The sequence below is a fragment of the Capra hircus genome, chromosome 28 (assembly GCF_001704415.2).
Source record: "Capra hircus breed San Clemente chromosome 28, ASM170441v1, whole genome shotgun sequence".
In the NCBI taxonomy this organism is placed as follows: domain Eukaryota; kingdom Metazoa; phylum Chordata; class Mammalia; order Artiodactyla; family Bovidae; genus Capra; species Capra hircus.
Genome location: NC_030835.1, coordinates 19320481 through 19346680, shown reverse-complemented (window position 1 = coordinate 19346680; position 26200 = coordinate 19320481). Strand labels below are relative to the sequence as shown.

Sequence of the window (26200 nt, the reverse complement as noted above, 5' to 3'; positions counted from 1 at the left end):
GGACTCGAGTTCAATGCCTAGTCAGGCAACTAGATCCCACATGCCTCAACTAAAGATCCCGCATACTACAATTAAAACCTGGTGCAGCTAAGAAACAAAAAACAACACAATAAGATGGCATGCCTGTGGGCAGGGAAGCTAGAGGAGCTTTGGGAAGCAGGGGGAGGCTGCCTAATATCAAGCAAGGGCTATAAAGATCTAAATCAGGTTCTCAATCCTGGTTTTTTAACAAATTGATTTAAAATCCTGATGCCTGGATCTTACACCCAAAGATTCTGAGATAATCCCTGGGCATCAGGATTTTTTTTAATTTCCCCAAAAGATTCTGATGGGCAGCCATGATGAGTAATTAGCAGGAGCCGTATAGACTCAGATGGGTTATTTGTCAGGTTGCGGAGAAACGAGAGTGAAGATGGAAGTTTAGAGGAAGTATGTGGCCCCTTGCAGGACCTGGAGGCATTTCTGTGTACGTGGAGCAGAGCTGGGGAATGGAAGGGTGAGAGATGAGATGGGGGACAGGGGACAGGGCTTTGAGGGCCACATGAGAATGTGCACATTTTGCACACTCGTGCCAGGGGAAGGCATTGAAGGCAGGAGGTGGCATACTGGGGCCCTTCAATATCCATAATGGAAAAGACCATGAAAAAGAGTGTACAAGAAGCCAGTGGGAACCTGAAACGTCTTGTAGTTGTCTGAAGATTCTTCAGTCACTATGTCAAGCGACACAGATGTTTCTCTTTCTTCATTTGATGAAGATCAGGGATCTAAACTTACCCTAAAAGCTCACTGTTTGTCCCCATTGGAATGGCAGGTGTGGCAGCAATTGTTGCATATGGATTATATAGATTGAAAAGCAGGGGAAACACTAAAATGAACGTTCACCTGACCCACATGCGTGTGGCAGCCCAAGGCTTTGTTGTGGGAGCAACGATTCTTGGTATGGGCTATTCCCTGTATCAAGAATTCTGGGCAAAACTAAACGTTAGAAGAGGAGATGCCGTCTTGGTCTTGTTGGTGGTGCTTGCTTTAGTTAGACATCTCATATTGAGCTCATATGTGTATATTGAAAATAAATTGTTTGGGTCAGACAAGAACATGGTAATTTGAATATTGGCTTCCTTTCTTGCAGGCTTGATTTGCGTGGTGACCAAGTTACTGGTGACTAGTTCGCTAGCTAGGTCATTCAGGGGAGTCAGATCAGCACACAAAAAAACATGTCACTTTTAAATACACTTGATAGCAGTACCTGTCCACCTTCTTAAACTCTTCCGTTGAAGTTAGTTCCAAAGAAGACAACATGCCAATCCTGAAAATGCTCCCAGTTGCTGCAGAATACCATATGCTTTTGATGTAATGTAGGAATCCTATTTACCCCACTTAATTTTACTTTCTGACTGCCTTGTGGACTGAGTTCCGTTTTAAGGGCTGGCTGGCTCTTGAGGAACCCTTTCAGAACAGTGCGTGGAATACAACGTTATAAACCTCCCTGCAAGTCTTGTGTGTGTTTTTAAACCAGACCTAAAAAGCTGGTAACAGAGCCACTTTGGAATAGTATCTATTTTAGAATCGTAGTTGTAAACATGAGAATAACTTAAATTGTAGATCCCTTTTAGCTCTTCTGTAGTTGCAGAATTATGTTTTGCTGCTGTTATATTAGAATAATATTAACTGATATTTTGAAACAAATGTGTATTTTAAGTGCTAATACAAAGGCAAATGAAAACCACTTTTTAAACGTGTGCAGTATGTTTATTCTCTCCAAAAGAATCATCAGCTAAATAAAATGCCTATAATGGAAGTGATTGATGAGCAAGCTGGTTTAGTCAGACGTTATACAGACTTTGGTATATCACAGAATGCTTTGCTGTGCTTGTAAAATTTTCTTGTCTAACTTGAATTTACATTCCATGGTGATAACATGGTAAATGTAGTGTTATTAAAGTAAATGAACACACACACACACAAAGAATGCACATATACGTATGTGTAACTGAGTCACTGCTGTACAGCAGTAATTAACACAACATTGTAAATCAACTATACGTCAATAAAAAATTTTTTTAAAGAAAAAGAAAAGGGTTTTAAAAATAGCGTGTAAATTGGTGGGAATGCAAATTGATACAGCCACTATGAAGAACAGTATGAAGATACTTAAAAAACTAGTAATAAAACTACCATATGACCCAGCAATCCCACTACTGGGCATATACCCTGGAAAAACTATAATTGAAAAACACACATGTACCCCAGTGTTCATTGCAGTACTATTTACAATAGCCAGGACATGGAAGCAACCTCCATGTCCACTGACAGATGAATGGATATAGAAGTTGTGGTACATATATATAATGGAATATTACTTGGCCATAAAAAGGAACAAATTTGAGTCAGTTCTAGTGAGGCAGATGACCCCAGAGACTGTTATACAGAGTGAAGTAAGTTAGAAAGAGAAAAACAAATATTGTATATTAACACATATATATGGAATCTAGAAAAGGGTGCTGATGAACCTATCTGCAGAGCAGGAACAGAGACACAGGCTTAGAGAACAGACTTCGGACACAGCAAGGGAAGGAGAGGGCGGGATGAACTGAAAGAGTGGAACTGACATACATGCATTACCGTGTGTGAAATAGACACAAACGGGAAGTTGCTGTTAGCGCAGGGAACTCAGCCTGGTGCTCTGGGACAACACAGATGGATGGGATGGGGGCCGGTGGGTGGGTGTGAGGGAGGTTCAAGAGGGAAGGGACGTATACCCATGACTGATTCATGTTGCTGTATGGCAAAAACTAACATAACATTGCAAGGCAATTATCCTCCAATTAAAAGTAAATAAATTATTTAAAAATAGCATGTAAAAATGCAAAGTCATATTTCACAAATCTTTGAAATTCATGAACCATTCTTTCTATTAAGTAAAACTGTACCAAGAAATTATCCATATTTTAAAGTCCATTTTAATTTTTCCTGGAGCAGATCCCCCAATTTCATAAAATCTATTAAAAATTTAAATTTTAACAAATAAAATCTATACCAAATGGAAAAAAACAAAAGAGTGGGTGCTACTTAGCCAAAAAAAAAGGTTGCACAAATTTTCAGGTGCTTGGGGAGAAATAGTAGTTGGCCTTGCCCAACTACTGGACTTCTCTGGGCTGGCTGCCTGGCTGACCCCAGGTTTACACGTCATTATGACTTTAGGGCCATAGGCCATTTCTGGTCCAAACCTATGGGGGAGGTTGCACACTCCGCCTCAAGTACCTGTTGGACTGCTCATCTAGAAACATCCACCAGCCTCCGAGAATGGACATCACATTCATAGTTCAGTTTACATGCTGGCCCAGTTTACATCTCTGACGTAAGTGAGGGAAATGGACTGAAAAAGCAAGCCCAAATTCTGGAAAAGAATTTTGTATCCATCAGCAATAAATATCATGATATGGATATCAAGATATTTATAATCATTTTATGGTGAGAAAATGTTCTGTAATTATTTTTAATTGACTGGACAAATAGGCCTTAAAACAGGGTTGAGTGGCTTCCGTGGCAGTTCAGTAGTTACAACTTCATGCTTCCACTGCAGAGAGCATGGGTTCGATCCCAGGTTGGAGAACTAAGATCCCACATGCCACTCAGCATGGACAAAGGAAAAAAAAAAACAAGGTTGAATTTGAGAGCACTTCATGAAATCTTCATGTAACCGAGAAACCTATCATTTACACATCATTTCCAGACAATTGGGTCTATCCATTTAACACCAATGGGTAAATTTAATTCATAGCAGGAGAGATAAGAAAGCCCTCCTCAGTGATCAATGCAAAGAAATAGAGGATAACAATAGAATGGGAAAGACTAGAGATCTCCTCAAGTAAATCTGAGATACCAAGGGAACATTTCATGCAAAGATGAGCACAATAAAGGACAGAAATGGTATGGACCTAACAGAGGCAGAAGGTGCTAAGAATACATGGAGTGAGTGAAGTGAGTGAAGTCGCTCAGTCGTGTCTGATTCTTTGCAACCCCTTGGACTATAGCCTACAAGGCTCCTCTGTCCATGAAATTTTCCAGGCAAGAGTACTGCAGTGGGTTGCCATTTCCTTCTCCAGGGGATCTTCCTGACCCAGGGATCGAACCCGGGTCTCCCGTGTTGCAGGCAGATGCTTTAACCTCTGAGCCACCAGGGAAGAATACATGGAAGAACTATACCAAAAAGATCTTAATGACCAGATAACCACGATGGTGTGATCACTCACCTGGAGCCAGCCATACTGGAATGCGAAGTCAAGTGGGCCTTAGGAAACATCACTATGAACAAAGCTAGTGGAGGTGATGAAATCGCTCACAGTTGAACTATTTCAATCCTAAACAGTGATGCTGTTAAAGGGCTGAACTCAATATGCCAACAACTTTGGAAAACTCAGCAGTGGCCACAGGACTGGGAAAGAATGGCAATCAACCCAATCCAAAAGAAAGGCAATGCCAAAAAAAGAAAAAGAAAAAGAAAAGAAAGGCAATGCCAAAGAATGTTCAAACTACCGCACGATTGTACTCATCTCACACACTAGCAAAGTGATGCTCAAAATTCTCCCAAGTCAGGCTTCAACAGTACATGAATCGAGAAACTCCAGATGTTCAAGCTGGATTTAGAAACGGCAGAGGAGCCGGAGATCAAATTACCAACATCCGTTGGATCATAGAAAAAGCAAGAGAATTCAAGAAAAACATCTTTATTGACTACACCAAAGCCTTTGACTGTGTGGATCACAACAAACTGGAAAATTCTTCAAGAGATGGGAATACCAGACCACCTTACCTGCCTCCTGAGAAATGTGTATGCAGGTCAAGAAGCAACAGTTAGAACCAGACATGGAACAACAAACTGGTTCCAAATCGGGAAAGGAGTACGTCAAATCTGTATATTGTCACCCTGCTTATTTAACTTATATGCAGAGTACATCATGCGAAATGCTGAGCTGGATGAAACACAAGCTGAAATCAAGATTGCTGGGAGAGATATCTGAGACATATCACCTCAGATACACAGGTGACACCACCCTTATGGCAGAAAGCGAAGGACTGAAGAGTCTCTTGATGAAAGTGAAAGAGGAGAGTGAAACAGCTGGCTTAAAATTCAACATTTAAAAAACGAAGATCACGGCATCCGGTCCCATCACTTCATGGCAAATAGATAGGGAACAATGGAAACAGTGAGAGACTTTATTTTCTTGGGCTCCAAAATCACTGCAGATGGTGACTGCAGCCATGAAATTAAAAGATGCTTGCTCCTTGGAAGAAAAGCTATGACCAACCTAGACAGCTTATTAAAAAAGAGAGACATTACTTTGCCAACAAAGGTCCATCTAGTCAAAGCTATGGTTTTTCCAGTAGTCATGTATGAATGTGAGTCGGTCTATAAAGAAAGATGAGCACCAAAGAATTGATGCTTTTGAACTGTGGTGTTGGAGAAGACTTGAGAGTCCCTTGGACTGAAAAGAGATCCAACCAGTTCATCCTAAAGGAAATCAGTCCTGAATATTCATTGGAAGGACTGATACTTTGGCCACCTGATATGAAGAACTGACTCATTAGAAAAGACCCTGATAATGGAAAACACTGAAGGCAGCAGGAGAAGGGAACGACAGAGGATGAAGTGGTTGGATGGCGTCACCGACTCAATGGACATGAGTTTGCACAAGCTCCGGGAGTTGCTGATGGACAGGAAAGCCTGGCATGCTGCAGTCCGTGGGGTTGCAGCGAGTCGGACACAACTGAGTGACTGAACTGAACTGAACTGACTTAACACCAAACTTTTTTTTAATCTATTGATTTTTTTAGTTTTTACATTTGGGTTTTGAAAAGATCACTTTGGCAGCCAGGATCACACCTGTGGTTGCGCAGGTTGTACACTGCCCAAGGACATACATTTAAGGTAGTAACATTCGCATCACAGACCTCAAAGAACTGTAACTTATGAACACTTCCAGCAGATGGCGGTAGAGCGTCTTGTCCTAACAAAAGCAGGGCAGTCCAGCATCTTGAGGAAGGGGCATCTTTTTCTAATTTGCACAAAGATGCCATCGGCCAGTGCTGGCCTTTTTGGCATGGGTCTAGAGGAAGACAAAACCAGGGACAGGAAAACCACTTAGGCAGCCGCCACAATTATCTGGGCTGGAGGAGAAGAGAGGTTTAACTCAGGTAATGGCAATAAGTTTGGAGAAGAGAAAAGGTGTGTAAGACTGATGAGGCCAAGTGAAGAGAGGGAGAAAGTGAGGTAGGGATAGAGAATGACTCCCGGTCTGTGTGTGGATGGAACTGCCAGTCCCAGGGGTGATGGGAAGAGCCTCTTTCTGGGAATGATTTAGATTTGGGGATGTGGTGAGTTTGATTTACCTGCAGAACACCCAGGTGACATCATGGCAGGGCTGGAGGGACAGATCTGGTGACATGGGAAGGAGGATGGAAGCGGGCGCTGTGACTGAGAGAGATTTCCCCAGAAGACTGCACAGCCTGAGCAGAGCAGAGCAGAGCACCCAAACCAGGGACACAGCCACCTAGTGGGCGGGTGGATAAACGTGCAGAGGCGAGGGCAGGAGATGGTCCCGCGTTCTGGTATTTCCCATCTCCTGTGAGCTGAGCTGTCCATTGTTGGGTTAGATTGTGTCCAGAATGAGAGGACATGGGCTCTTCCAAGCATAATGTGCGTAATGAGCTTTCCTGCATCCTTTTTGGCTAAGAAATCATTCTTTTTACTATCAGTTGTATTCCAGATGGTTACTGTGACTGGAAGTGTGACTTGTGAGAAGTGAGCGGTTTGCTGTAGAAATTTCCAGACTTCCATGGAAGTCTCCACCACTTAACAAATTATGATCTTCCCACAAAATTTGCAGTGAAACATTGTGTGCCATATAAATTCAGTTTTTGTATCGACTGCCAGTTCGCACAAGGATACTTGTATTCCCAAAATCAATAAAACCACTCAGGAGTGTAGCAAACTTTTATAGTTGACATGAATATATTTGTCATAACAACATTCAAAAATATTAATAATGATTAACGTTATTTCAAACATTTAAATGGTGAAATCTGCCCCAAGGAATGCTTAGGCTAAACATCCAACAGAGAAAAGAACTTCTAGGTCTAGATTTTCTGCTGTGTATTCTTTTTTTTTCTCTTTAAAAAGAAAAAGTTCTACCTCTGCTTTCGCACTCGAGCACCTGATCAAGCTCTTCCTCCCTATAAATTATTTCGGAAGAGTTAGTCCAAGAGCCCAGCTGCACACGGGCCAGCCTCACCCGTGGGCCTGCATTGTGCCTTCTAACAAATTGCTGCCTTTAGCCTCTTCCTGTGGCCGTGTACGATGAGGGCAGATTTTCCCTTTGAGAATCCAGTCTTTGCATCTGTCTGTCAAGCTGAAAATAACCTGACCTTTAGGGGCTTCCTAAAGGCTGCAAGCATGGGCTGCAAGCTTCCCATTAGCCCTGCCTCTCATACTGATGGTTAATTTGATGAACCCTGGAGAGGATCCTTAACTGCTTCCTCTAAATGCTGGTGACAGAGGCAGGACAGTTACGGTCCCTGATGCTAAAAGTAATTCATCTTTTCAGAAGCTTAAAACTCAGAGGCCCATTTCCACCATCTAGACAAAGGGGTGAGTGGAGCGCTCCTTCCTCCCAGGTTTGGGGCCCCTGGTATCAGCAGGTATAGGAAAGTCCTTTTAATTGTGCTCAGTGGGGTGCTATACATTTCAGCCTAGAGTCATAACACAAGCTATTTGTGAAGACTTTACAATGACACCTCTTTTGATGCGTTCCCATTTGTATAATTTGATTGATTGATTTCTTTGGCTGTGCTGAGTCTTCTGAGTGGGCTTTTCTCTAGTTGTGGCGAGCAGGAACTACTCTTCTTTTGCAATGCACGGCTTCTCATTGTGGTGGCTTCTCTTGTTTTGGAGCACAGGCTTTAGGGCACTCGAGCTTCAGTAGTTGTAGCACATGAGCTCAATAGTTGTGGTTCTCGGGCTCTAGAGGCCAGGCTTAAGAGTTGTGGCTCACAGGCTTAGTTGCTCCGCGGCATGTGGAATCTTCCCTGACCAGGGTTCGAACTAGAGTCTCCTGCACTGGCAGAAAGATTCTTTACCACTGAGCCACCAGGGAAGCCCCATTGGGCACCCTTTTTAAAAGAAAGAAAAGTTGGGCAACAATCTGAAGGCAGCAAACCATGTTAGATATCTAATATGGCATTCATTTCAAATGCTCTTGTGTTCCATTCCCAACAAGCCTGCTCATATTTTTCAAACCGCGGTTCCTCAATCTTTGATTCAGAAAACGCCGTGACTGTGTAAATGAATTGTTGGTAAACACCATATTCCTTGCTTAATAACCTGGAAAAGATGTGAGAAGAATTTGCAGTGATTTAGCGCTTTTCATTATGGAAATGCCATATAAATATTTAACTCTAATGCGTATTTTATTCTAATTTTTTGTTAATCACATTTGCTTAGTTAATATGGCGTATTTATGCCAACTTTTTATTTTATTGCCATAGATTTTATGAATGATGGCAATTGCATATGTTGTTTTATTTGAAATTGGGTTGATTGTATAGACTCATGCAAAATTGTCTGTTAATTTTAGGGCTTAGTATATATGCCATTGTACCAGCAAATCCCCTCAACACACACGTACACACACACCTGGACACATACATACGTTACAACACATTCATGCACATACGGTTCCCCCCACCCCCACATATAACACATTGGCACTTTGCCTTTTTCGCTAGGGAAGGAATTCTTCCTAGGGAAGGAATTTTTTTTACAGGCTCATTCATACTTTTGAAGGCAGACAAATTTGATTTAGCAAAACATTCTTCTAAAATTGAGAAAGAATTAAAAAAATAAATAAAACAAAGGTGGAAGGAGAAAGCATTCAGGAGTATAAACCAATTCTATGGATTTTTTTAAATTTTGACTCCAAAATTTTGATAGTATGTGAAATACTTTTAGGGATATTCTTTTCTTTAAACTTTTTCACATTTATCAAATGATACGTTTGCTGAAGTCAGAGCCATGGTTAGGTCCTGAGGGATATGTGAAAAACCCCTGGGGCCCAACAAAGCTCCCTTCCTAGGTCTCGAAGGTATTCCCGTTAGGAGTTCACCTTTTAGGTTAAATAGTTCCTCACCCCCGAGTATAAATCAGTTCTTTCTATCCACTTTCCTTTAGGACATAAGGGACCAGGGGCATCAAGTGAAGAGGAAGGAGATTCTGAAAGGGGTCTCAGCTCTCCTCAGAAATGGCTGCACAGTGAAAGAAACTAGGGTTTTATATTAGAGTTGTGTTTTAATAAGGGTTAACTTCTGCTCAGTGTGGGCTTCCCTGGTAGCTCAGAGGTTAAAACATCTGCCTGCAATGCGGGAGAGCTGGGTTCGATCCCTGGGTTGGAAAGATCCCTTGGATGAAGGAAATGGCAACCCACTCCAGTGTTCTTGCCTGGAAAATCCCATGGAGAGGAACCTGGTGGGCTATACTCCATGGGGTAGCAAAGAGTCGGACACGACTGAGCGACTTCACCTTCTTTCTGCTGAATGTGGCTTTAAAAAGACAGTTTCTTTTTCTCTCATACAAAAGAAGTCTATAGAAGACAAGGAGGCTCCACGGTCATAAGAGATTCTGGTTCCTTCTATCTTGTTGCTCTGTAATCCACTTCTTACTCTTGGACAAAGGTGGCTGCTCAAATTCCAGCCATCGTGTCCTCAGTCTGCCGGTAAAGAGGGAAGAAGAGCACTGTCCTTTCATTGACGGATACTTCCCAGAAGTACCATGCAACACGACCAGATCTTTGTCACATGACCACATTTATCAACAAGGGAGACTGGGGAATACTGTCTTCATTCCTGTGATTATGGGCTCAGCAAAAAATCAGAGGTCTACCGCTAAGAAAGATGGGGGAGAATTAATGTCAAGGGACAGCTAGAAGACTGCCACAGGATCATATATCAGGTCTTTCTAAAATACCTTACATGTCTATGACCTGAGTACTTTTCAGTTTTCTGGATTTCTTTCTAGCCCCAGACATAAAAATCGCAAATGAGTAAAAGTGATCAAACTCAAAGACCATTTCCAAAGAAAAGCTTTGGAAAGCTCAGACCCCATTCTATGATTGCCTATTAACACTCCCTTGAAATTTCAGCGGAAATTCTAGAATTGGCTGGGAATGCAGCAAGGGACAACAAGAAGGCCCGGATAGCCCCAAGACACATCCTGCTGGCTGTTGCCAATGACGAGGAGCTCAACCAGGTACGTCTGAAGCACTGACACCAGCCACCAAATGGATTTGCCAAACACATTACTGCTTGTGGACCCAGCTGGTTAGAAATCCTTCCTGCTGTAGTGCCCAGTTACATCTACACTGAAACATTCAGATAGTATAGGACTGAGATTCAAAATAAAATTGTCTCTGGAATAGACTCCATTATATATTCTGAATCTTGCCAGAGCTTCGCTTCCTCTTTAAAAGCAAGCTCTGTGTGTTGCTAGGGGAGGTGCGGTACACACGTGTTCTTCTCTATACAGTCTCCTCACCCAGTCTTTGTTGATGATTTATTCTGATGAGGGCAGAAGTGTCCTTCTTTCTATTATCAAAACTAACCCTTTATACTTTAAAACTGATTGCAAAATCAAGTAAATTCCCACCTTCATTCCCCCCACGGAAGATGTGCGAGGTAGCAGGTAGATAGTATAAGAACTTTCATTTATATTTGTTTTCTGGTCTTATTTTTTCAACCTGTTTGTGGCTAAGAATCAGTGCCTATTTCCAATCCAACATGAACTGATAATTTCCAAAAATAAAATGAAAAGTAATTACTAGAAAAATTAAAAGACAAAAATATACAAACTACCAGCTACAATTTTGTTGTTACTAGATCCAATAGATAAACAATAACTCTATCAACTTATGAGACGCTTCCTCATGATTTCTGTACCGCTTTTGCCACAGATGGGTAATAATAGCTTATGGACGGGCCCTGGTTGCAGACCACACTTGGAGTGGCCCTGCTATAGAATGTGCAAAATGCATTAGTGTAGCAGTTCATGTCGATTAGTTAGAGTAAACAGATATCCATTGGGAGGTGCATGGCCAAACATATTTTACTGATGGAATGCATGATCAAAGGAGTGAGGAAGGTTGTTAACTGAGTCTAGCCCTTGCATTAACCTTTGAACCCCATTTTGTCAAGCTGTGCTCCTACGTCTGAAGCTCTTTATCCTCTGTTATGTCTGGAATTTCTGAGCTCTGGGCAACATCCCTGGTTCCACCCTGTCTACGCTTTCATTTCACTTTGCTTGTTTTTTTTTCCATACAAAATTGTGGATTGCCTTGATACCTACAGAGAAAAGCCCTACCCGTGAAACAGGGAAAACCAGTTAAATCTCGTGTATCCTGCAGTTTCTTTGGAAAGCAGAGACCAGATTTAACACTTTCTTTGCCAACAGTTAGAATCATTTTCAATCCAGAACCAACATGCTCTTTGCTGTCTGAGCTCACACATCGTCTCTCTTCAGCTGCTAAAAGGAGTCACCATCGCCAGCGGAGGCGTCCTGCCCAGAATCCACCCTGAACTGCTGGCCAAAAAGCGAGGGACCAAAGGCAAGTCAGAAACCATCCTCTCCCCTCCCCCAGAGAAAAGAGGAAGGAAGGCCACGTCAGGAAAGAAGGGGGGAAAGAAATCGAAGGCTGCCAAACCACGGACATCCAAAAAGGTAAGCCTAGTGGTACCTGTGAGCCCCAGACACTCACAGAACCGGAGGGAAGTTGAACCATCCAAAGAGGAGGATGTTGCCAGCATCTCCAAAGGACTGGGGACTTGCCTCCGTGGGTGGGTGGGGGGAGGAAATGATAGGAATGTCTGTGAAAAAGAACAAAGAGGGGACTTCTTGGCAGCCCAGTGGTTAAGACTTCACCTTCCACTTCAGGGGCGTGTGGGTTCGACCCATCCCTAGCCGGGAAGCTAAGATCCCATATGCCTGGAAGCCAAAAAAATCAAAACATAAAAGCAGAAGCAATACTGTAACAAATTCAATAAAGAATTTAAAAATTAGCTACATCCAAAAAAATCTTTAAAATAAATAAAGAGTCTTTGAGACCAGCTCAGATAATCATGCAGGGTCTACTAGAGATTTCCAACCCCAAAACATGGTGGTTTTCACGTTTCCGGACCCCTTCCACTGCCCCCACCAAAATCTTCGGTGAGAGATGCTGGCCTGGAACACTACTTCCCACCTCCCCCATGTGTCATGCTGACACATCTCTAGCCTTCCACAGAGAGTCATCCAAGTTCAGCCACTGGCATTTCAGGTGTTTGAATAACCTGATATGCTACGTAGCTATAACTCAGAGATACCATTCGTGGAGTCATATTTTTCATATGCTGCCCAGTACAGCAACTACTAGCGACATTTGGCTATTTACATTTGAATTTAAATTAATTAAAATGAAATAAAACTCAGTTCCTTGGTTGCTCCAGCCGCAATTCACATGCTTGACAGTACCAAGCAGCACAAAGGTAGAACATTACCATGAGGGAAGGAAGTTCTGTTGGACAGCACTGCTCTGGGGGTTTCAAGTTTTCATTCCTCGGACCTCTGTGATGACTAAAAAGATGACAAAAGAGTTCATTTCTCGGCCGCTGTGCCCCAGGGAGTCCTGGGGAGAAGGGAGATTGAACAGTGTACTATGAATGACCCCAGCCTCCATGAGGTGCAGGTGTTGAAAAGAGCAAGAATAACATACCTGTGTCCAGGTTTGAGTAAGGACTGTGGATGCATAAGAATCCCTTGCTGCTGGTGCTAAGTCGCTTCAGTCGTGTCCGACTCTGTGCGACCCCATAGATGGCAGCCCACCAGGCTCCACCGTCCCTGTGGTTCTCCAGGCAAGAACACTGAAGTGGGTGCCATTTCCTTCTCCAGTGCATGAAAGTGAAAAGTGAAAGTGAAGTCGCTTAGTCGTGTCTGACTCCTCGAGATCCCATGGCCTGCAGCCTACCAGGCTCTTCCGTCCATGGGATTTCCAGGCAAGAGTACTGGAGTGGGTTGCCATTGCCTTCTCCGAAGAATCCCTTAAATACACTTTATTTTTTGTAGTATTCTTTTTTCCCCAGGTTGGTATCCCTTGCTTCCCTCCATCAAAAACAGTAGAACCTAACACCTGACCACTTCCTTTTATATACAACGGGGTGGTTACCAAGGGAAAGACTTAAAAGCCACTTTGGGCTTTTTCTGGATGATTTCTCATCTGTCCTTCTGGTTTCTACCAACAGTCCAAACCAAAGGACAGCGATAAAGAAGGGACTTCAAATTCCACCTCTGAAGACGGGCCAGGGGATGGATTCACGATCCTGTCTTCTAAGAGCCTTGTGCTAGGGCAGAAGGTAATAAAGAAACTTGTAATGTGCTGCCATAAAGCACGACTGCACTTTTATAACCTACTGTTTACAAGCAATGATGCCACCTTCATCCATTCCTTCCCTGATATAACTTTCACTCTGGTCTTGTATTCATTTTTAAATTGAAAAGCTATGGCAATGTCTGCATTGTGAGGATAAACAAGCTCTTTAGCGCTGAGAATTGTTTATGCTGACATTGGTCAGCCAGTGGATCTTTCTGCTCAGTGTCTTTCTGCTTCCCATGTCCCAGTTATTCCTGTGCTCACCAAAAACAAATCCAGGGCTAACTTTCTCAACCAGCCTTTGGGAGGCCTGCTTTACATGGTGTGATGTAATTTATCATGAAAAGAAAATGGAAAGATATGTTCCCTGAATATCCCTGGTGTTAGAAGTGAATTATTTGCCAATAATTCAGTCTGCTTGCCTTTCTAGGCTTCAGAAAGAAAACAAACTGGGTTATACATTTCAACAGTTTTCAGCAGCACAACAGCAGCCCCCGCCAAACATGCAGATAATTCATTCCCACAAGCATAACAGACAATTTATCTACTGAGTCAACTGGGGCTGCAATAAGACACGTGTAGAAAGAGTTAGTTAATCATATCTCAGGTAGCGAATGTTTGCAGCCTGTCAGTGGTAAAACCTCTTTTGAAGCCATTGGCAAGAGCATGTTTTGAGAAGCGCATGAAAGTGGCAGGTTACTAATTTATCACTGATGAAAGCAGGGGAGCAAAGAGTGGAAGTTATGTCTGCTCTAGGGGCTGTCCGTGGTTATGAGATGATTCGCTTTCTCTCACTTAAATAGGGGAGCAAGAAGTTCTTGCTCAGGTGGGAAGATGATGGAGAATGGTTTCCATTCCACTGAGTTCACGTCCCTAGGGCAGCATTTCACAAGTGTGGCTCCAAGGTCCCCAAAAGACAAGGTGGCCATACACGGGCAGGTCAGAGTCCCAGAACCCATCACTTCTCTCCCGCAGAAGTGGTTGGCTTTGCGTCCCTGTCCCCAGAGGTCTGTGCTGCTCTGAAAAGAATGCTGGGAACTGAGTAGCTTCTTGCAGGAGCTACTCAGAAACTACAACATCAAACACCAAGACCACCCAGAAGAGAAATGAGGACATAATTTATAGGGAGAAGAAAAGGAAGGGAGATCCCATTCCTGTTCCTGGAAGAGGAGGCAGATTTGTTGCGTGTTGCTAACCTCAGGGTGAATATCAAATCCACTGAGCTCAAAAGAGCCTACTGGAAACCACACACCAGGGAAACCTGAGATGGCTGTTCCACGTAGAGCCGTTTCTGTTGGCAGTCAGTGAAAGAACGCACAGATATGAAGGTCTTCCGGAGGACTTACTCGCCCAACTCTCCATCTTCTCTTCCCAATGCAGCTGTCCTTGACCCAGAGTGACATCAGCCATATTGGCTCCATGAGAGTGGAGGGCATCGTCCACCCGACCACAGCCGAGATTGACCTCAAGGAAGATATAGGTAAGGTTCCAAGACTTCAGGAGACGTGCCTTAGAATAGCTCCTGTTCCGGCAAGTTCTCGTGAGGCTGGTCTCTGTCAGCTGGAGAGCCTCTGCTTGGTGGACCCTGTCGATCAGACTCTGCCGTTGTGTTTAACTGAACAGCATTGAAGTATTGGGACTTCCCTGGGGCCTCAGACAGTAAAGAACCTGCCTGCAATGCAGGAGACCCAGGTTTGACCCAGGGATCAAAAACTAATTTTTTTAATATGCATATATTTCTGAAATTTTTATTAAAGTGTCATACAAAAACAGATGATTAGTGCACAGCTTGATGAATAAAACTGTGTCACCAGCATCGTGATCATGGAACAGAACCTTGCCAGCACCCCACAAGGCCCCTTCATCCCTCATCCCAGGACCATTTTCTCCAAGGGTAACCACTATGATGTCCTCTGTTTTTTTGTTTATTTGTTTGTTTGTGGCTGCTCTGTACAGCATGCAGGATCTTAGTTCCCCCACCAGGGACTGAACCCACGCCCCCTACAGTGGAAGCACAGAGTCTCAACCATTGGGCCACCAGGGAAGTCCCTACCGCTATCCTGTCTTCTAATAGCATAGGGGGGGCCTCATCTGTTTTAGATTTTATAGAAGTCGTGCAGTACGTCTCCTTTTGTGTCTGGCGCCTTTAGCTCAGCTTTGTGAAACCCACGCGTGTTGTTGAGCTTGGTTGTAGTTCATTCGTTGTCTTTCTGTGCAGTGTTCCGTTGTAGGAATATAACAGTTTGTTGATCCAGTGTACCCCTGGTGGCACCGGGGCCGTTCCAACATGGGCTATAATGAGCAGTGTTGCTCTAAGTATTGTTGTGCTTGTTTTGGGTAAACCTGTGCATGTGTTTTAAGCTGCAGTATTGAGAACACCACTGGTAAAAAGGAAATTGACATCTGGAACAAGTTAGGCTGTCTGTAAGGCTATACACTGAATTATTTCACCAGTGGATTGCCCCCTGTCCCACCAGTGGGACCAGGCTAGGCGGAGGAACCTAGGAAGGTAAGCTTCCAGACACTAGAAATAAGATGGCAACTAAATGGTCACCATCTCACCCATTTTTACAAGACAGAAATGAGTAAAGAAAAGGTTTTGTTCCTGGGATACAGGACTTGCTCCTGAGGTAGGTGATTTGGAGTGGATACTAGTAGCTCAGCCCTGAATGGCAGCACCAGGGGCCCCAGGCTGCCGGGCTCACCTGTGTGTCCCCCTTGGCATCAGAGGCCACTTGCTTTGCTGAAATGGAGATACGATAGCACTGGGTGGGAGAAAACACAAAAAACAAACAACAAAAACTAGTATTACAGAGAAACAGGGTTTCTCTTGCGCATAGAGATGGTGACAACTCCTCCACACCTCAAACCCAGCCCAGGCTCTACCAACTGCCCTCAACTCACTGCGTTTGGAAAGCCTCTCCCTAGTGGCCTTAATCTGGAGCTCTGCCTGAAGTGTGTCCTAGGACACGACCGAGCGACTTCACTTTCACTTTTCACTTACATGCATTGGAGAAGGAAACGGCAACCCACTCCAGTGTTCTTGCCTGGAGAATCCCAGGGACAGGGGAGCCTGGTGGGCTGCTGTCTCTGGGGTCACACAGAGTCGGACACGACTGAAGCAACTTAGCAGCAGCAGCAGCAGCAGTGGCTCAGTTGGTAAAGAATCTCCCTGCAATGCAGGAGGCCCTAGTTTGATCCCTGAGTCGGGAAGATCCCCTGGAGAAGGAAATGGCAACCCCACTCCAAGATTCTTGCTGGGAGAATTCCATGAACCGAGGAGACTGGCGGGTTACTGTGTCACAAAGAATCAGACACAACTGGGCGATTAACACTTAAGTGTGTCCTAGCTTCTCACACAGAGAAGGCAATGGCACCCCACTCCAGTACTCTTGCCTGGAAAATCCCATGGATGGAGGAGCCTGGTGGGGTGCAGTCCATGGGGTCGCTAAGAGTCGAACACGACTGAGCGACTTCACTTTCACTTTTCACTTTCATGTATTGGAGGAGGAAATGGCAACCCGCTCCAGTGTTCTTGCCTGGAGAATCCCAGGGACGGGGGAGCCTGGTGGGTTGCCGTCTATGGGGTCACACAGAATCGGACACAACTGAAGCGACTTGGCAGCAGCAGCAGCAGCTTCTCACAAATAAAATAAGTTTATTTTTTAAAGTTTTACCTTCTTTTTCATTTCTACAGTATTTGCATTTTTATATCAGGAAAACAATAAAGATAGCTCTATTTTTAAGTAGTGGGTGATAGTAGAATAGAAAAAAACACTAGAATTGGAACAAAAACTCAAGGTCAGATCCCAAACCCAGTGGAGGTTCTGAGTCCTTAATTTTTTAAAAAGATCATTAAGAGTTCATGTCATTGAGACTGCTTTATGAACAAATCAACCTCTAAAAAGGTCCTTTGAAGAGTTTGTGGCGATAGCCAACAATATAACTTGTACCACTGACTTACTCTGATAGCACTCATACTGGGATAACTTCTCCCATTTTACGACTCTCCTTCTGTTTTTTCTTATGCTTCCTTTTTGCTTTCAAGAGGGATCAGTCTTTTTTATCTCCAGTATCCTTTTCCTCTACAGTGGAGACTTCTTCTTCTAAATAAAATATCAAGTTAAGAAATAAAGACATAAGTTGAAAAAAAAGAAAACCTTATTTATCTAACCCTAAACCTTAAAGTTATAAATACTTTTGTTTTCGCAGAATACTTTTGGTTTTGGTTTGGTTTTTTTTTTTTTTTTTTGCCACACCACGGGCTCCGGCAGTGAAAGTGCCAAGCCCTAACCACGGGACCACCACGAAATTCCCTCTTCGCAAACTTCTGAGGCTTCTTTTTTATTGTTGTCTTTCTGGGCCATTTTTAAAATTTCTAATTTGGGAGCGAGGCATTCTGCATCTTCAGAGCAGCTTCTTTGCCTCTTCCCTATTCTGACTGAGGGCCTAGACCTGCCTCAATAGCTTCTGCTCCTTGTGCTCATTTCACATTCCACAAAAGCAAACCCCTGTGACTCTCCAGGAGACTTATAGTGTGGTACAGTTAGAAACAACATTACTGTATTTTGCAAATATTCTTTCAATCCAGCTGTGATTAACATTTTGGGGAAACAATTCCTATGATACATTAGAAGCAATAGTAAGTGAAATAAAATATTAAATAATTCTTTAAAAAAAAAAAGTTTGCTAGCATCTAAGTACTGTTGGATAGAAGCACAGGGACCCCTGCCACCAGTGATCACTGGCAACCAGGATTTAATTTTTTAATTTTTGAAGTTTGTTGATTTACTTTTGGCGGTTCTAGGTCTTTGTTGCTGCATGTTGCTTTCTCTAGTTGCAGAGAGTGGCGGCCGCGCTCTAGCTGGGGCACACGGAGGTCTCACTGCAGTGACTCTCTTGTCACAGAGCACAGGTTCCAGACGCGTGGGCTTCAGTAGTTACAGCTCATCAGCTCTGGAGCACCGGCTCAGTAGTTGCGGTTCATGGGTTTAGTTGTCACGCAGCATGTGGGGTCTTCCCGGACCAGGGATTGAACCCTTGTCCCCTGTTTTGGCAGGCAGATTCTTAAGTGCTGGACCACCAGGGAAGCCCGGAAACCAGGATTTAACTGCGAAAGTTGATTGCTACTTTCTAAGCACTTTTTTAAGACGTAGTAAAACTGTTACCCAGTGTAAATTAATGGCTTTGAAAAGGGCAACCACAATGGCTTTCCGCTATTGTCCTTCACAGGTAAGGCCTTGGAAAAGGCTGGGGGCAAGGAGTTCTTGGAAACAGTAAAGGAGCTTCGCAAGTCCCAGGGCCCTTTGGAAGTAGCTGAAGGTAAGTGTGGAATTGGGTCACGTCCCCAGCCACCTTCCCCTCTAGCAGGACATGCTTCACACACATTCAGTTCACAGAGCAAAACAGGCCACAACCAGTCAGGAAGGCGTTTTTAGCATCTCTCAGATAATTTGAGCAGGCCCACATTGATCATTTCATACACCATGGGGACTATAAAGTGTCTGGATAGTTCGGGCCAATTGGCATCATCAGCTCACCCAAAACCGGTCTAGAACGGCTGGGTAACTTTCTGTGTGTGCAAAAAATGCATGACAAAGTTTACCACTGTGACCTTTAAACCTGTGCAGTGCAGTGGCATTAAGTATACTCAGCGCTGCTTCTCTGTCACCGCTACCTGGTTCCCAGAACTTGTTACCACCTTCTGTAGCAACTCCACATGGGTTGAGTAGTCACGTCCCTCCCCCAGCCCCTGACAACCACCAGTCTGCTTTCTCCCTCTATAGATTTGCCTCTTCTGGATGTTTTATATAAATTGAATCGTATAATATGTGATCTTTTGTGTCTGGCTTCTTTCACTTAAAATGTTTGGAGGCTCATCCATACTGTAACTGGTATCAGTGCTTTGTTCCTTTTTAGGGCTGAATACTATTTCATTTGTTTATCCATTCATCACTTGGGTTATTTCCACCTTTGACTTCTGTGAATAGAGTTCCTCTGAACACCTGTGCACAGGTTTTTGTTTGTTTGAACACTTACTTTCAAAGGTAACTTTTTGACAAGTGGGTCTGACTTCAGATCCATGTTCACACCTGCCTCCAGGGACATCTAGTTGGTGCCAAGTGCTGCCCTGGGGCAGGGGCTCCAAGGACAAAGAAAACCCACTCCTGTCCTCCAGCACTAGACAGTCGAGAAGGTGAGACAGACACATAAGTGGGGCACAGAGAGGGAGCCATACACTCTGCTTGGGAAGTTGGGGAAGTGCCAGTGAGGATGCGAGATCTATGTGGGGGCAAGGACACTGTGGGCAGTAGGGACACAGTGTGAGAAGGCAAGGTCAGGAGCCGGCAGGGAGGAGATGAACAGCAGCCGGAGATGGGCCTGGCCCTCGGGCTGTGCTAATGGTCTGGATTTGACTCTGTATAGACTAAGAGAGGTGCTTTTGAAAATAGAAGCTGGGGAACGTCACGATCAGATTGGATTGCAAGAAAACTTACAGGGCTACCGATCAAGAAAGCACGCATGTCCTCACTTTACAGTCTGCACGTACCACTCGTCATACAATGATAGATAGAATTTCCTTTTTAAAATGTTAAGACATTGGACTTCCCTGGTAGTCCAGTGGCCAAGAATCTGCCTCCAGTGCAAGAGGCATGGGTTCAGTCCCTGGTCCGGAAGGATCCCACATGCCGTGGAGCAACTAAGCCCAGCTATTGAGCCTGTGCACTGCAACAGAGAAGCCACTGCAATGAGAGGCACGTGCACCACAATGAAGAGCATCCCTTGCTTGCCACAACTAGAGAAAGCCCTCGCACAGCAGCGAAGACCCAGCACAGCCAAAAATAAAAATAAAAATAAATTTTTAAGACAGTGGCATGCTGACATAAAACATAAGCATCCATGTAGACAGAGATAGGAGAGCTGCAAGCAGCAACAGTGAGGGGATGTGGGAGCTGGGCTGCAGTTCTGGTAATACGCAGAGAAATCAGGAGGCCACCTGCTGAGGGAACTAGAGTCACCTCACACTTGGAAGGGATGCGAGCCAGGTTCCCTGCTGAGAGAAGGGGCTGGATGAAATCTCAGCCCCTACAGGAAGCCAAGGTTCTGACCGACACCTTGGGCTCTGGCTCGTGTGAAGTCCATTTTCTAAAGTAGCAGAAGGGTGTAGAGGGCCCCTCACCCAAGCCCAGGGCCAGGTCATCCATCAGCTGAATGCCTGCATCTACCCCATCTCTTGTATAACCCAGAGACAGCCCTGAATCGTCCGTGGAAGAGAGGATCCTAACCGGGGGTCTCGGGGAAGCACCTGCAAACTGCCTGATAGGATGGGAAGGAGAGAAAAATAGCTTCTCTACATAAAACGAGAGCCTCCAACATGCTGCTAAAGAGTTCCAGAGGTAGGAAATAGGAGGTAGAGAAGCAAAACGTAAAAGGATGAAGGGACTTCCCGAGTGTCTAGTGGTTAAGACTCCATGCTCCCACTGCAAGATCACAGCTTCAGTCTCTGGTCAGGGAACTAAGATCTTGTATCATGGGCCAAAAAGTTTAGAAAATTAATAATAATAATTAATAAAAAGATGAAGAGTTACAAACTACTATGTGTGAAATAAATAAACTACAAGGATATATTGTTCAGCACAGGGAATACAGCTAATATAGCCAGTATTTTATCATAAGGTTAAATGAAGTATAATCTATAAAAATCCTGAAGGACTATGTTGCACACCTGAAACTAGTATTTTATAAATCAGCTATACCTCAATTTAAAAAAGGTCTTGACTGAGAATTTTCCAGAATGAAACCCTTGAGTCCTCAGGTTGAAAACATTGAGTATATTTAAAAAATCAAAATAAATCCAAAACCTGGCCTGTCATGGTGGCATTTCCAAAAAAATCAAGAGAAACCTGAAAAGCAGCCCATGGAAAGGCAGGGCATTTGTAAAGATGGTTCTCCTGCCAGCAGACCTGTCAGCAACAAAAGATGCTTGGAGACAGAAGTGTCTTCAAAGCACCAAGGGGGAGGACTGTGCACTAAGAAGGTCACATGTTATTTGTTATTAGTCAACAGGGAGGGTAAAAGGTGCAGAGTTTCAGATAGCAAAAGTTGAGAGTCAGGGGTCCACAGACTCTTGCTGAAAGGACCGCAGAAGCCTCACAGGGAGAAACAGAAATGAATCCAGAAGGACTGAGAGAGCTGCAGGAAACAAGCATGAGCTAAGAAAGCAGATCCCTCTGTTAGGGCCAAGTATTCATGCCCCGGGGCCAAACAGCAGTTACCTCCCTGGGAAGAAGGATTTTGTGTGGGTGCATCTGCAAAAGGGGAGATAGTTCATCAGGGTTTAAATTAGACCTTTTTTTTTTCATTCAGTTTCAAAACACCATCACTTGTAAGATATGTCCTTATTGTGAGAAAGAATACATTTCCAAGATAGGAGACCCCACACAAAGCCTGGGCACCTTCAGTTTAACAGAAAGCAAAACATGGACCCACCATGCAGAAAGGGCAGCCAGTACCTGTCTTGACCTTGGCATTGGGTAGACCAATGGGGAAAAGCCTCACTAGGGAATTTGAACCACATGCTGGTACGCCTGTGGATTTGCACTGTGGCCCCAAAACCTCAATTGGGAAGGCTGGTGGGACGTGACCTGGGTATGGTTGAGTCCCCAGATGACATAGAAGCAAATGCAACTTCCCTGTGGAAGAACTCATCTCGGTCCAAGCCCACAGCGATTATAAGTACGTCCAGATTCCAGCCGGGAAGCTGGATGGGAGAGGGGTGGGACATGGTGGTGAAAGTGAAGCAGATGGGCCTGGAGTGAGGCAAGTCAGAGGAAGCCAACAGGTGGTGGCAGCGACAGAGACAGAGAAAGGGGAACTGGCTTTGGGCGCGAGCGATGACTCTGATGGGCACCTGTTGGACCTGGGGCTCCAGCAAGGTCACTGGTAAGCAGCTGATGAAAACTGAGGACAAAAATGGTTCGAAGGAGCCAGGGCCAAGTGGCAGCAGAGAGAACACTAGGCCTGGGTGGACAGGAGAAGGAGGGGCTGCTGCACAGGGCCGTGGAGACCAAGGATCGGCCGCAGCCATAGCCTCCCAGCAGGACAAGGCGCCGCCCTGCCGTCCACTTGACGGTGGTGACTCTGAAAAGGTGCTGGGCTCCCCTGAAGGAAGGTTCTAGAGGCTCCTTGCAGCCACTCTGCCATCTCAGAGCATGGTCCCCACCAAGTGAAGGTGACTCACCAGGGGACATCACATCACATAAAGAGTATTAGTAGATGTTTCTACCAAATATCAGGGTCCCGAGCCCCAAGATCACTTGACCTTCACCTTGGCGCCTCTAGAGAACACTAAATCGTTACAACTACAAGCGGGGGTTTCCATTTACAGTTGCCATGGAAATGCTTTGTTTTAGGCTGATCTGCTACCATGGACTTCCTTCAAAATCTAGTGTAGGGACTCCCCTGACAGTCCCTACTGCAGGGAGCCCGGGTTCAATCCCTGGTGGGGGAACTAAGATCCCACATGCCATGTAGCATGGACCAAAAACACCAAAGAAAGAAACAACAACAACAACAAAAAAAACCTAGTGTAAATAGAGAGTGTCAGAGGGGATGAGAAGGCACGCCATTTTTTCTTGATTAACAACACATTTCTTGTTTCACTTAACACTACCACTAAGGGTACATTTCTCTTATTTAAAATGACTTTTAACATTAAAAAGAATATCATTCAGCTGGTAACATGATCATATTTTAAACATATATAAAATAAATCAACCTGGTTTGTAAGGAGCTGAAATCTCCCCAGCGTATAAGAACAGTGAGGGCCTCAGGGAAGTTGCCCCAAGCAGGCAGTGCCAATCCCCACGATACTGGGTTCCCTTGAACCACAAGGTCAGTGGGAACATTCTGCTTCTGGTGTACAAATGTACATGGTCGGAGAGTCAACCAGTCATGCCCGCTGCTGCCTCAGTATTTACATCAACTGATTCCTTAACTCACTCAGTCACTAATCAGACACTTGGCACCAGCCTGGGCACTGGGAAGGCAGGGCGTTCACAGCTGTAGCCGAAGGGCAGGGGACGCCCCTTCCATTTGTCGCCACCCACCCTGGCCTGTGCAGGTATAGCCTCTTCAGCACGGTGGATGGACATCACTAGGAAACAGCTTGTGTACTAGGTGGGCATCATACCTTCCAAATAAGTCTTTTAAACCAACCGCACATGCTGCTCTGGAATGCGGCAGACATATATTTGTCAGAAATGCTGCCATAGCAGCGTGACCTGCTCTAAGTCCCCCGGTCTCCCAGAGCCTGGCCACTGCAGGAGGGTGGGGGGCCTCTGCTAAATTTGGTTCCTTGAATGGCACAGAGCCCCAGCTCCACAAGGTGGGTGGCTTAGAGGCAAGCAGCAGGTGGCTGCAGCCACCGACGCCCCCAAGGGGCCAGAGAGTGGCCAGTGGATCAGACCCAACCGCTCCTTTGGAGATCAATGGCCACAAGGACTTACCTAGAACTCCTCACTATCAGCTCTGGCACTGACAATAAAGAGGTTTGGGGGAGTAAAAAATAAAAATAGGGAGTATGAACTGAAATTATGAGACCAAGCAGCTGTGACTTAACTTCACAACCTATTGTGAACACCTGCTCGCTGCAGGCTTCTCGGGTATACAGGGATGATCAAAAGACAGTCCCTGTCCAAGGAGGTGTACAACCTAGTAGAGTGGGTCTCAACTTATGGAGGGTCCTCAAATCACCAAGCACAAGGCCTGCATCAGACCTACCAAGTCAGGACCTCAGATGGGGAGAGAAGAGAGGGATTGTCAGTTTTTAAAAGCCATTTTATTAGTCTCCCATCACTAGAAACTATTACAGGCCTGCACAATTTAGCACAAACTTGGTAGCATCAAACAACACAAATGTATTGTCTTAGCACTCTGGACATCAGAAGGCTGCAGTTAGTCTTAAGAAGCTAAAATCAAGGTGCTGGCAGGGCTGGTTCCTTCTTAAAGCAGCTGTTCCTTGCCTGTTCCAGCTTCTGTTTGTGCTAAGTTATTTCAGTCATGTCCGACTCTTTGTGACTCTATGGACTGTAGCCCGGCAGGCTCCTCTGTCCATGGGATTCTCCAGGCAAGAATACTGGAGTGGGTTGCTTTGCCCTCCTCCAGGGGATCTACCTAACACAGGAATCGAACCGGCATTTATTGGCAGGCAGGCTCTTTACCACTCTCGCCACCTGGGAAGCCCGCTCCAGCTTCCGGCCTCCTGCATTCCTTGGCCCCTGGACACATCACTCCCACCCCTGCTCCTCTGTCACAGTGCCTTCGCCTACCTTTGACCTCTCTGCCTCCCTCTTATCAGAACCTGTATGATACATTTAGGGCTCAGCTGGATAGTCCAAGATAACCTTCCCATCTCACTCTCCTTCGCTTAATCATATCTGCAAAGTCGCTTTTTCCACATAAGTTATCATTCACAGGTTCCAGGAGTCAGAGACGAGTCCACTGTGTACCTTTGATTGTGTGTGTGCACATGTGTGCTCACTCATGTACAACTCTTTGTGGCCCCATGGACTGTAGTCCGCCAGGCTTCTCTGTCCATGGGATTTTCCAGGCAGGAGTACTGGAGTAGGTTGCCGTTTCCTCCTCCAGAGGAGCTTCCCAACTTAGGGATCGAACCCACATCTCCTGCATTGGCAGGGAGATTCTCTACCACTGCACACATACTACCTGGGAAGCCCCACACCTTTGATTAGGAGGCCAGAAGGCAGACCATGTGAACGTCTGCGGCATACTGTAACATCTGTTTCCACTGTTTACCCGAAACTTGTGCCAACTGTCAAAAGCAATTCTGCCACGGCTCTTCCTCTCCTGAGGAGGACACAGGAGGTTCAGCCTAACCCCCTGGCTTAGTGTGAAGACATAAGAAATAACCTGCAGCATCTCTCTCTCATGTCGCAGCTGCCGTCAGCCAGTCGAGCGGACTTGCAGCCAAATTTGTCATCCACTGTCACATTCCTCAGTGGGGCTCTGACAAATGTGAAGAGCAGCTTGAAGAGACCATCAAAAATTGCCTCTCGGCAGCAGAGGACAAGAAGCTGAAGTCGGTGGCGTTCCCACCCTTCCCCAGCGGCAGGTAAGATGTTCTCTTCTGGACAGGCGGCAGGGATGCTGGGTCAGTTCATCCAGCTTTCTCCCTGGGAACCAGCTGCGCCCCCACTTGGTCACATCCAGCTTGGCCATCCCGGAGGATGTAACCAAGGACTGCCCGTGGCAGCCAAGCACTTTGACCAGGCGACAGAGTGAGAAACCCAGTTTCCATCGTTCGAAACACATAGAGAAAGGTAGCCTCCAGGAGGAACAGGAGGCAGAGTTCCTTTTTGAGAGCCGGGTTCAAAGGCCACATGCCCACCAGCTGTTCCTGTCTAGAACACAGAATGGGAAACACCAGGCTCAAAGGCGCTTGCTTCTCAAAGCGTGGTCCACCCACCAGCAGCAGGGAGCCCACAGAGTTAGGATGCAAATCTCAGAGTCCCCAGGGGAATCCCATGCTGCTCTGGGGTTGGGTGAGCCCTGCGGCTGAGGCTGGAGAAGTGAAAGGTCCTCAGCAAGGGCTTGCTTTCAGGGTTTGGAGAAATGATTGCTGTCTCTGCCACAGACCCCAACTGGGCACGGGAGCAATATTTCAGGCAAATAATGAGGCTGTCTGTCCTCACATGTAGCATGGCCTCTCCCCTTCCACTCACAGCCAGAGG

The 26200-nt window shown here is 45.2% G+C and overlaps 1 protein-coding gene and 1 pseudogene across 1 annotated transcript in view; both read left to right on the top strand.

Annotated features, from left to right (window-relative positions):
* Positions 1 to 26200, top strand: part of LOC102191766 (core histone macro-H2A.2) — a 53481-nt gene that overhangs the window by 25508 nt on the left and 1773 nt on the right. The window contains exons 3-8 of the mRNA XM_018042509.1: positions 10194 to 10300; positions 11567 to 11764; positions 13321 to 13431; positions 14829 to 14928; positions 18681 to 18770; positions 25407 to 25581. Of these exons, the coding sequence (XP_017897998.1) occupies positions 10194 to 10300; positions 11567 to 11764; positions 13321 to 13431; positions 14829 to 14928; positions 18681 to 18770; positions 25407 to 25581 (781 nt within the window). The remainder of the gene's footprint in view (positions 1 to 10193; positions 10301 to 11566; positions 11765 to 13320; positions 13432 to 14828; positions 14929 to 18680; positions 18771 to 25406; positions 25582 to 26200) is intronic.
* On the top strand, positions 713 to 1107 carry LOC102179635 (annotated as a pseudogene).